The sequence below is a fragment of the Oxyura jamaicensis genome, chromosome 8 (genome assembly GCF_011077185.1).
Source record: "Oxyura jamaicensis isolate SHBP4307 breed ruddy duck chromosome 8, BPBGC_Ojam_1.0, whole genome shotgun sequence".
Taxonomy (NCBI): domain Eukaryota; kingdom Metazoa; phylum Chordata; class Aves; order Anseriformes; family Anatidae; genus Oxyura; species Oxyura jamaicensis.
Genome location: NC_048900.1, coordinates 12,223,266 through 12,235,606, shown reverse-complemented (window position 1 = coordinate 12,235,606; position 12,341 = coordinate 12,223,266). Strand labels below are relative to the sequence as shown.

The 12,341-nt window shown below is 49.5% G+C and overlaps 1 protein-coding gene across 1 annotated transcript in view; it reads right to left on the bottom strand.

The window, feature by feature from the left end:
* Positions 1 to 12,341, bottom strand: part of TNR (tenascin R) — a 59,728-nt gene that overhangs the window by 29,635 nt on the left and 17,752 nt on the right. Inside the window, exon 2 of the mRNA XM_035333205.1 lies at positions 1,684 to 2,239. Coding sequence (XP_035189096.1) covers positions 1,684 to 2,179 — 496 coding nt within the window. The 5' untranslated portion in view covers positions 2,180 to 2,239. The remainder of the gene's footprint in view (positions 1 to 1,683; positions 2,240 to 12,341) is intronic.

Genomic DNA, 12,341 nt, shown 5'->3' with positions numbered 1-12,341 from the left:
GGTGGTGTTGGACACATGGGGATAAAGGATAAGTTGCTCTGACTTTGTCAGAGCTTCCCGCTATTCCCCTGTGACACGGACCTGATGCTCCAGCTTTGGGTTTACAACAGCCTGGCTTATTTTTCCCCAGCTAGTTTTGACTACTTTTCTTCTTTGTGTAAAACACAGAAGAAGAGAAACCCTTCCAGCCCTTAGGAAGCCTCTGCACCATGCAGAGCACAAACCACTAGACTTTTTGTCCCCTCAGCTGAATTTCTCTCCCTAGCCAAGCTATTACAGCTCTGCCTATGGCATAGGCATCAGACGCTCCTGTAGAAGGGCTTAGTTGTATGCTGTGCCAGACAGACCTGTTTGGGTTGCTTTGCAGGATACTTCCCACCTGGGGAATGGAGATCAGGTTCTCTTCAGAGCCCAGCCTCCAGTGGAGTTATCAAACAAAGAGAGAGGGTGCTTGTAGGTTTGCTGGAAGACAGCAGCTTTCTGTGGGGAAGCGCCTCAGGCTGTGGGGCCGGGATCCTGGTCTCCTTTGCAGTGCAGTGAATTGAAAGCGACTCGGGTAAAATGAATGAGATTACTCCAGTTTTACCTCGGTACACATCTGTGATCTGAGTGGAGGCTCCAACAAGTGATAAATGTTTAATGGGACTGGCTACATATGTTGCAAGCAACCCAAATTCGCCCATGGGTATGTTGAATGAATTCCTTTAAATCAGGTTTTTCCCGTTGTGTTTTCCACTTGAGTTTAACCCTTGCTGTGCACACATCTGTGGCCTGCATGGGTGTTTTCCATCCTCTTTCATCCAATCACACTGCTGATGGGTGCCACATCAGGAGCGCCCCAGCAGGACTGAGCTGCACCAGGGGCCAGCAGGTGCCCTTCCAGACAGCACCTTTGATGAAGCTACCTGAGATGTAGGAAACCACTTGTGTGCTAGCATCTGCACTACTGAAAGGCAGCCTCTAGCCCAAATCTTTCATAACCCATCTCATTATTGCATTATCTCATATTACAGAGGGACCGAGCTGCATCTTTATCAAAGAAACCCTGATGGGGGCTCTCAGAGAGCTTCAACAACTGCATGCATTGTTATTCAGATGAAGTATCCTGTTGATGGTTTTGTGCATTTGTTATAGGTTTTGTTTGAGTCTTTTATGGCAATATAAGTTGTTTTCTGTATTTATTTATTTTTTTAACTCACATTTTCATAGGCACTGTCTGTCCCTGCAGAGAAGATGAAGAAGCTTATTGCTGGCTCCTGCAGTGCTGCCTTCAGCCTGGGGACAGCCGAGGAGAACCACAGATATTTCTCCCCTCCCTGCCCTGTGAATAGTGGCAGATCTTTAACAGAGTTGTCAGGAGGACAGGGCTGGGGACCTCACCCTTCTAACCCCTTAGCAGATGTAATTTTATTTTTAATGAGATTTTGTCTCTGCCTGGTGGGTACCTTTTTGATCATGGGGTTTTCACAGCAAGTGAGCCTTGGGGGCTTCAGTTACTGAATCCACCCAGGGACTTTCCTGTCTTGGAGACCCTAAGCTGGGCTTTTCCCTAAAGACACAGCCATGAATGAACATAGGTTTTCCTCCATCACTGCTCCGAGTGGCATCACCATCTCTGCATTTCTCCTGCCTGTGACTCGAGCCCTGAGCCCCCAGCAAGAGCTAACAGGATTGCATTACTACCTGTGGCTGCATTTTCTTGGCAGCAATTGGAGTTGCATTGGTCGCGGAGCATGGAGACCTCCCTCTCCAGCATCTCAATCCTGCTCAGCAGCTCCTGCAGGGACGGGAGGGAGGTGGAGCACTTGCAGGCCTGCTTGGGCAAGTTTATCTTGTGGGTGAAGGTGACCTGGCTCTCGCTGTCGGAGGTCTGCTCCGTGTACTCCGCCAGCTTGTCGTCTTCTGAACTCACCTCCTCGGCCGAAGGCTTGAGCATGGAGGAGCAGCAGCTGTCCAGGGGGATGTTGATGTTGTAGATGTGGTGGAAGACCATGGGCTGCTCTTTAATGGGTGGACTGCAGTTGGCAAGACCACCCTCCTCATCCACAGCCGGCCGCTCGGCTGGCTCTGTTGTCACCTCCAGTCGGCACTCAAAAGGCTTGAGGACGGTGCCCAGCAGCAGCAAGTTGAAGCTGAGGAGCACATTCCTCAGCACTGGGTTTTCAATGTCAGTCCCCATTTTTCTGGGAGAGGGAAAAGCCTTCTAAGCCAGCCTTGGTCAGCCAAGTGGAGGGAGGACCTGGGGACACAGAAGAAAATGGAGCATGGTTGGCAGAGGCCCTGCAGCTGTGCTCAGGGTAGAGAAGCAGAATTGTCCAGAGGGATGTGGGGCCAACCAACAGTAGCAGAGCCCTGCTGGCTTTGGTGAAACCCAGACTGGGTCCAGGAGGAACCCACAGCTGGTGGGGAGCAGGTAGGCCTTCCCCTGCCCAACTTTGTTCATGCTGCCCCTGCCTTCTGGTGCTGATGGCCCAGACCTTCGCGCCACCTCAACAGCCCTTGGTGCAGCCCTCAAACGGCAGCAGAGGCAGCTTTTTATCCCTATTATATTTTTAAATGAAAACGGTTAATTTGGTACTAATAAAGCCTCACATGCTCGTGTGTCCGGCAGGAACACCCCTTATGGGTTCTGCATTCAGTGCAACACCAGCACTGAGCAGTATGAAGGGTTAAGGCACGGGTGAAGGTGCCGCATCCCTGCCTTAGGTCCTAACTCGGTGCCCCAGGAGCTGAGCCCGGGGTTGCTAAGCTTCCTCCAGTAGCTATAGGAACGGCAGCCTCGATGCTAAACACTGTTAAATTACACCACGCAGCCTTGGGCTCCTTTAGGTTTGTGCTCTGGGCAGACAATCCCTTGTGTTGAAGTGGCTTCACCTCCTACCTGTGCTCTGGATTATGGGTTAAAATTGCTTTGATTTGAAACAAAACAACTTCTCATTTCCATACCAGCTGTGACCCCCCAGGTGCTAATCTGGGCTCAAAGGCCACCCTTATCTGCAGCCTAAAATCCCCAGTGCCATCCTGCTGGGGATGGGGATGGGTTCAGTCCCGTTACTCTTGCTGGGACTATTGTGTGCTGACCACCAGGCACATTAAATCCGGACAACAGGTTCCTCGTGGTTTTGGTAAAAAGATGCAAGGAACTGAAGAGCTCCTCACTGCATCGCCAGAAATTTTACCAAAGCTCTAAGAAGTCATGAGCTTCAGGTATTATTCAAAGCCAAGACATGGTCCTGTTGGGATGGGACCTGCCTTGAAGGGCCAAGGCATGTGCAGGGCCAAGAGGTGGGAAGTGCCCCATGAGCTACAACATGCTCCTTCTTCTGAGACTTTTGGTGGTGGGATGAGGTGGGATGACAGCCTAGGGTTCTCCAGCAGGATGGGTGCAATAGCTCAGTGGTTGGGTTTTTGGGGACGGGAGAGGATAATGGTGTCCTGCTCTTGTGTGACCTGACTTTGCTGCTGTCTCCAAGTGCCGTAATCTCGAGCAGTTTCCCTCTCTCACTGTCATTACCCCCTGCTCTGAAGCTCCTCTCCAGCTCCCCAGGGAGCAGCTGTGCTTCCCCCTCTTCCCCTGCTGCTCAGTGAAAATATTTCTTTACTGGCTCCTCTCTTACAATACCAAGGTACTACTGCAAATACAACTGTTCAGACAGCTCGTGGCATTTATGGGGTTATTATCCCTGCAGCGTTCCTGATGCACTTTTTCTTCTCATGAACAGGCATGTGGGACACCTTTGGTAGGCTCTCTCTCTCTCTCTCACACACACACACACTCTTTTTCTTTGTGGTTTCTGGCAAAGCAAGAAAAATGGAAATAAAATGGAAACTACTCCAAGGTGGGGTGGCCACCTCTTTCACCTTTGCTCCTCATGGTGACTTTGTCCATATTCACAGGGGAGGGAAAGGAAGAGGACACCTGAGAAGACAACAAGGTGGGGTGGGTGTACCTTAAGTGGTGTTTTGGGGCTACTTGCCCAAAGCTGGGGACAACTAAGCACTCATGAGAACAACCAGAAAGCTAAGCCCTTCACACTGCTTGAGTGCCTTCAACGTCATGGTGACATGTTCCATGGGATCCATCCAGGGCTTTTTCCCCTTCAACACCCCTGCAACACCCCGTGGATATTCCTGGCTCGGGGGGGCTGCCCTCAGACCCCCCCAACACCTCCCCAATTCTCACCACCTCCTGGCCTCCCCAGCAGCTTTTCAGTGGCCCTGGCTGACCCACGGAGAGACCTCTTGTCCCTGGCTGGTGGGGCAGCCAAGCAGGGGGGCAGCACAGGGACTAATTAACACTGCCTGCTTTTGATTGACTTGCTGGCATGTGAGACTCACCGCGAGCTCCTTGGCCTTTCTACCTGCTTTTTTTTTTGTCTCTGTGTCTGTGTTCAGTAGGAAAGTAATTATGGCTGCACACCAGCGCCGCAGAGCCAGGCCTCGAAGCGAGCCCCATTGCAGGGCTGCAGAGCAACCTCAGTGGTGGGAACAAAAATAAAGTCCTTCCCCATGCCTCGCCGCCCAGCAGAACCCAGCCTGGCTGCTGGAAGTGTTTGCAGGTGGGATGGAGGAGAGTGTGTGCACGGCCACAAGGACTTGGTGAGCAGGTCGCGCGGCTCACCGCTCCAATGTCATGGTTGAGCTTGGTCACCTTGGAGGTCCTTTCCCACCCAGATGTGTCTATGCTTCCATTACCCCAACCCACAGACAAAAATACATCCACTTGCTGGCAGAAAAGCAACAGGCTCATGGACCCGAACTGATACTCATCATGCTGGGTGCCTGTGGGACGCTGCCCAGCACTCATTTCTGGGCAGCAAATGGTGGCATCACCCGGGGCGATGGATGGCTTCAGGTGGTGATGCTGCAGGGGCAGTTGCATCCCCACGGCATGATGCTAGGGCAGCTTTCTCTTTATTTTCTTCTATTGTTATAAACAGAATCGTGGCAGCACTTTGGTGTTGCATGCACGGTCTGAAAGGTCAGGGCTTGTCTGCCAAGGAAGAGAAGTTGCATTAATGACAGGTTTGCAGGTGAATTTGGGCCAGCCCAGGCAGGAGTTTAAATTAAGGTTCAAATACAAGTTTGGCAGGTGCCGAACGCTCAGCTCCAAACGCTTCAGCTTTGGGGATCTGCGAAATAATCAATCTGCTACTATTTATGTGCATAGGGCTCAATAAAACGAAACAGTCTAAAACTGAGAAAAATGTTTGAGCGCTTTTGCCCAAAGTGTAGCAGAGCCCAGTGCTCTCTTTCCCTCCCTAACAGTCTCTCCCCACCCAGGATTTGCATCTCAGGGGCCAACAAAGGAAGAAAAAAGAAAAAAAAAAACTAAAACAAACAAACAAACAAAAACTAAATCCTGCAGAGCGGCCTCCTTAAATATATATTGTAGGTTATTTTTACAAGTTACAGTCCTGAGCAACATCTGTGGCCCCTTTTTTATTGCCTTGTAAATGCAGTCACAGCAGGCACAACTCACACCATGGGATGGGCACAGGCTGCAAAATATGGTGGGGGGGGGGAATGCAAGAGGGACTTGGTGAGCACTGTGCTGGGGACGATTTAAGGTTTGGACAGCCCAAGAGCATCTCCAAGTGAAACCAAATTGAACGCCTTGCTTTGGGGCATCAGGTGCCCAAGCAGTCCTGAGGGGGCTGAGGATGGATGTGAGCTGGCTCTGGTGCTGGGGATGCCCGGGGAGCGAGCACCTCCCCCTGCTGACTAATTGCATGGTTAAGCATGAAATACTCTGATGCTTTTAACAGCATTCCCTAACTATATGTGGAGGAAGAAATCTATAGTTCCCCGAGCTGCCTGTAAATTCGGCAGGCTTAATAATTCATGTGTGCCTTTGTGATCACAGCCTACATTATATCTTTCTTTCATTACATACTCTTTTATTGAATTTTCACGGCATATATCAATAGCCTCTATAAGCTCCCACGGGAAAGGATGAGTGCGAAGTTTTAGGGCAAACTCATTTCATTTACACATCAGCAGCTGAGGCCTGAATCTGGCCTACAGCACCCAGCTGTACGAGACACCTTGCTGCAGAGTTTTGCAGACCCTTTTTACCCAGGAACACCCAAATTCATGAAAAAAGGGTTTAGGATGGGGCCAGATTTTTTTGGATTTCCTACCCTTTGGTGTTACAGCCATGAGCTGTGTTTCTGACCCCTGAAATGAAGCTCTGCTGGCCCTGGAGCAGCTCTGGTGATGCTCTGAAGCCATAAAGCTGGAATTAACCATAATTGTGGAGCATTGCAGGGCACAAACACCCTCTAAATCCTCTTCAATTACGTGGTAGTACTTAATCACATGGCAACTGGTATTTAAGCACAGAAATAAATACGATGTTATTTTTGTCTTTGGCAGGGACATTGTAATGAATTTTGGAGGGTGATGGAGGACCTGCCGGCACGGCGTGGTGGGGGCTGCGTGGTGGGGCTGCCATCGCTTTGCATCCCACAGAGATTTATCATGAATGCTGCGAAATCTGACAAAACGGTTGGGCTTTTAGCTCTTCCTGTATCCTTGTCTGGCTCAGTTTTCCTCTGCTGCTCTGGTTTTTGCCTATCCTAAATGGCCTTCAGGTGCAAATGACTGTGTGATCGCTTTCTTCCATCCTTGCGCAGACAGAGACTTGTGGACATACGGCAGAGGGCCACGTGCCCATCCTCCAGCATGGAGGGAACCCAGCACAAGAGCCTGGATCCCCAGTGGACTCATCCCACATGAATTACACTGGCTTCAGGTCCCTCTTGGCCATGTGCATGAGTGTTTTTTTTTTTTGTTTTTTTTTTTTTTTTTTTTTTTCCCCATTTGCTCTCAGCACACAGCAGCAAAGCCTCGTGCTCATGTACCGGGTGCTTGCTGTCATGTTTCATTAGTGCGCGGGTCGTCCTGGCCCTCCTTGCAGCCTTGCACTTAGCCACGGTGGATGCAAATTCCCTGACTTGGGGAGCCCCCATTCAGCTCCACCAAAACACTGCCAGCTATTGCCCCCTGCACCGACATCATGATGCAAATTAAAGACACATGGAAGGGGCCGAGAAACTAGATGCATCGGCGGGAGGCAATGCAAAGGCAGGAGGTGAGCACTGCTGGAGGGCAGAGTTGCATCCCAGTTCATCTGTGGCACCAGGGCACCTGGCCCCACAATGGGATTCAGAAGTGCTGCCACAGGAGTGCATGGCAAAGAAATGCCCATCGGGTGTGTCTTTGCATTGATTTCCCCTTGGGTGTGTATTTTTACACTGCGGAGATGGAGCAGCCCTGATGCACCCCTCAGGTCGTGCGTGCTGTAGCATCCCTCAGACTGTTTATACCTAGACTAGAAAATTCTCATTTTTCTCCCTTTTTAACATATCACTCAAGCTAAACCATGGACTGCAGCTGATTCACATGCACAAGCAACCTGGCAGGTGGCAGCAGGGATCACACTGTTTGAACCCTCCAATATTTGATATTTCCTACCAATTGCAGTTTCTGCAGAGTTCCCCCCGGTTATTCAGAGAAGCAGCAGGCACTTGTGCCAGACTTTGCTCCCCTGGACGGAGCACACAGCCTCCCACCACACACGTAACACTGTTTGGATGCACATCAAGCAGCTCATGCACCATTTATCCACCCACTTCCCATACCCTAACCTCAGCATATTGGGAGAGCAGCAGAGATGCTCACCCCCAGCCCCATAGCAGGGCTCAGGATGATTTCTACCATCAAAAAGACAACCAGAGCAAGGAAATGAATTGTAGACCTGCTGCAGAGACTTCATTTGATAAATAATGTATATAGAGTTTGCAGTAATAACCACTATTTTTTTTTTCTGAGCCAGCCAGCTGGGCTGGGTTTGACACATCCTGGCTGTACGGTCAGATAGGTTAATCTGTTTTACTTATTTTTTTTCCATGCCAGATGAGCTGCTTGCATGTGTATGGAGAGGAGATGCAGGGCTGCCTGCAGGTACCGGCTGCCCCAAACGCAGGGCTGCTGCTCCCTTCATCAGCCTTGAGCACACGCCCATCTCCCGCTGCTTCCCCACAAGCACAGGGCACAGCTCACCAGCTCCATTGTCTCTGGTTTAGTCCTGCCACCAAATTATTGAGGCAGAGTGGGAAACCCCCTGTCTGTCCCCATTTTGCATTCCTGCCTAAGACCTGGTAGCAGCCTATGTGCCTTTTATTGCAGGGAAAACCAAGGTGCTTGGGAAGCATCAGTGCGCCAGCGTGGATTTGCACTGAAGATCTGAGTCAGGCTGAGTTTTTATTGCCCTATAATAGGCAAGTACCTCATTAAGGAGTGGATATAAACGTGTAATATAATTTTGCTGAGCTTGGAGCCGGTGCAGGGCATGAGAGCTTGGAAGCAAGCCTGCTGGTCTGTTAGGCTTTCTAAGCTCCAGCTTGGTTTTGCTCACTTAAATTATCCCACTAGCATCATGAGTATTGGGGTTGGACAGTTCACAAGCAAGCACTTAAAATCAATTTTAAGGTCTTTTTTTTTCCTTTTTTTTTATTTATTTTTATTTTTTCTGAAGAATTGCATGCTGAAGGAGACCCCTTCAGTGCTGTGGCAGCGATGTGACACAACCCCTGTCACCAGCATAAAAGTTCATCGTGCTCTGCTCCCTCCTCCCTCCGTCCCCAGTGCCAACCCATGCACATACACAGCTGCCCTTAGCTGCTCAGGGAAGGCTGATTCAGCACCTCTTATTTCTCCAAGTTGGTGAATTTTATAATTTCTAAGCCCAGATTACCATCTGCCCATCTGGAGCACTCTGTCTTGCCTGCCTTTTCTGCCCTTTCCCTTTTGATCCAACGGGTAGATAAATAATGATAAATAATGACAGATAACACGCTGTGGTCCTCCTGTAGGGCTTGCTGAACTGAGAAACGAGATCACTTGGACAGCAATTGCAGCATGGTAGGAAGGGGGCAAATAGCCAAAAATATTTGTGCAGCAGTGCAGGAGCCAGGGATTAGTGGTTGTGTGGTGCTCCTGCAGAAACCTGCGAGCAAACACCTCCCGGTGCCAGCCGGGAGCAGGGCAGTCAGCCACTACCTGAGATGGACAGGGGCTGCCTCTCCTACACCCTAAATACAGCAAACAGGATGGGGGTGGGAGGAGGAGAGGGATGTTGGGCTATGCTGGAACCCTCTGTGCTGGGCAAACTGGGCAAAGCCATTCCTTGTCCCTCAGGGCTGCTGCCGGGGGCTCGTCCTGGTGTTCCCCTGGGAGGTGTGGACCCAGGCCGCTGGAAAAGGCTGGCTTGTTTTCCCTTGCTGGCTGCCATATTTTGCATTTTTGGTACACTTAAGGCACAGGCTAATGCTTCTGCATGTGATTACGACCCTGATGGAGTGCCTGCTGAAGCACCTGCCTTCCTGAGAAACCAAAGCGGTATTTTTCGGAAGGCTCCCCAGCAACCATCGGGTTCCTATGGGCACTCGAGCATGTGAGACCTGAGCCTTTGGCATAAGGAATCCAGTTCTGAAGAAGCCTGGAAATTGATTTTTGTGGACTTGGAGATGCACACAGCTTTCTGAGACAGGAAGATAGTGACTTCTTTACCACGGGGGCACCAGCAATGGGTCTGTCTGTCTGTCCTGTGCCTGGCTGCTGGGGAAGGCCCACTACAGCTCCCACCATAAGAAGATGCAAGATCATGTTGAGTTGATTTAATTTTTTGTTGTTGTTGTTTGTTTGTTTGTTTAAACCAAAATGCTTTAGTGAAAACTGCTGATGGCAACAGGATCAGTTCCTCCAACGTTTATCTGGTGGCTCAGCCCGTGCTTGCACACCTCTGGCTGTTGGTGTCAAGTTTGTAATTATGTTCTTGTTAGCACATTTTATTTTTTTCTGGGGGGTGGGTAGGTGATGGAAACATGCCTACATTTCATGTCAGCCTTTCTTGGCATGTCAGAAAGCATTTTCTATTTGCCATGACAGCAGGAGCTTAAATCAAAGCTTAAATACCCATAAAAAACTATTGGTTGCTGAAGTGCCTGGTCCTGCGGCTGGCAGCCAGCTGATCCTGCAAAATCCACAGAAAAATGGGACCTGGGACAAGGTAAGGACCTGAGGGAGCAAATCTGCTGCCTCTGCTTCAGCTCCCATTCCCTTCAACCCAGAGCTGACTTTCCAACCTCCTGGTCCTTGGGATGGAGAGGAGCGAGGCGATGGCCTTATGCTCCATGGGGGTCTGGGGAAGGGTTGGGGCTGAAAATATATTTTTATTTTATTTCATTTTATTTTTAGACAAACCCCAGGTTGTGCAACATCAGAGCTTCTGCTTGCCCAAACGCTGGCTCAGCCTGGGCTGACTTCCAGGTGAAACAGCTCATGGATCCAAGGCTGCGCTGTCCTGGTGATTCACTCTGCCACAGGGAGGGCACCTCAGAGCCAGCAGCAGGAAATTTTTGTTCTCCCCCCCAATTTAATACCAGCTCCAGCATGCAAAGAGATGCCTGGCAGGGTCCGCGAGCCCTGGGTAAGGACTGAACATGCACAGATCTGTGCACACATGGACTGAGTGATGCCCACCTGCCAGCTCTGGGGCTGCAATGTACCCCAGTTTTATTCCAAACCAAAGGACCGTGGATATAGAGTGGAGAGTCTGGCTCAAAAATCCTTGCAAGGCTTACACTAAGAATTAAAAAGAATCTGCAACTTATGGAAAATGTAACTTTGGTTGCATTTCTTTGCTTTTTTGTCCCCTTGAAAGTAATAAAGAGTTTAATAGAAAATGATTTTCTTACAAGTTTTTGTGGCTCATGCTCTGTGAAAGTGAGAGAATTATTCTCCCTGCCATAAAAATGTATTGGCTAGTAAAAACCACTCTTAGAAAGAGCATCCCAAGCTATTAAATCCTACAGGTTTCAGGGTAACCCTGCTAGCTGCATTGCTATTACATCCTGTGGGTCTTTTCCACAGGGTACAGTTTCTCAGGAAACTCGGACCACGCATGCCGGTACTTGGGCATCTACAAGAGCCAAAATCACAGCAGTAACATCTCCTGCATACTGGGGATTTTATCCCCCCGACTTATTTTATTTTTCCATTTTCTCTCCAGCCACCTGATGAGGCGTGAGGATGCCACCAGCAGATGGGTCAACACCCACCCACGGTGCTGCAGGAGCCCTGGTGCCTCTGGTCCTGGTGCAGCTCCTGGCACCATGGCCCCATGTACTTTTATTTTTATTTATTTATTTTTCCTCCTACACCCAACAGCTCTGTCCCAAAATGACCAGCAAACATCCCCGAGCCATGTATCTGTGAGGAACTCTCTGAGCATCCTGGCCAGCCCCATACCAGAGACATGGGACATCGCCTCCCCAATACAGACCTCTCCCGCAATGACAGCACCTCGGGGGTGAAGATTTTTGCTACATGATAGTGCTCATGATTTTTCTGTCTCATTGTTTATCAGGGCTGGAATTTGTGGTGATAACACAAATGGGAGTTTTTCTACCAACGTCTCTGGGCTGGTTAGCCATTAAAGGATCTGTGCACAAGCCGGTCCTGAAGTCAGGCCAACTTTCTCTTCCAATTTCCCCTCCTATCCTTCATCCTCACTGCCTGTTTTCCCTCTGGGAGACCTGTTGTAGTGATTTTTTTTTTTTTTTTTCCCTGTATATAGCAGAGTTTGATTTGGCGACCAGCCAGGGGCCTTGCAATTTCTTTGTCCTTTGGCGTGTTGGGTTATTTCGACTTCATGTTTCTCTATTGGGAAACCGATTAAGACCACAAAAAAAAAAAGTCCCATCTTCGACTGGGAATGGACTTTCAGTGATAAAAAAGATGTTCCTAGGTTATCTTGGAGGCAGGTGCAATCTCCTGTGTTCTTTTCTTTCAGTTTTTTGCCTTGATTTATTTATTTTTTTTTTTTTACTGGTTAGCTCTTTCATCTTTTTTTCACAGGTGCTTGAGCACTTAAAGGATGCTTCTCTCCTTCTCAGGCAGGCACAGGTGCTGCTTTAAACCCATGAAATCCTACCCCCTAGAAGCAGAGGCATAATTGCAAAGGTTTTGGGGTGGAATGTCCCCAGGGCTGGCTGACCTAAAGGCTGGTGGAGGCAGGCTTACCATCGTGGTGGCCTGTCCTTGAGCTGGGGATGGCCATTGCCGAGGCATTCTGATCATGCCAGCTTGCTAGCAAAGCAAAGGTGTGCCAAACACCTGCCAGAGAAATGCCAAAAAATGGCAGGGGAAAAAAAAAAAAAAAAGTGGTGAGATCAGAAAGGGGATGAGAAAGCACATAACAAGGAGAGTGTGGCTGAGCATGGCAAATAAAAAGGGTGATATAGTCTTAGATTCTTGCTGTAGGTCTTAAATAG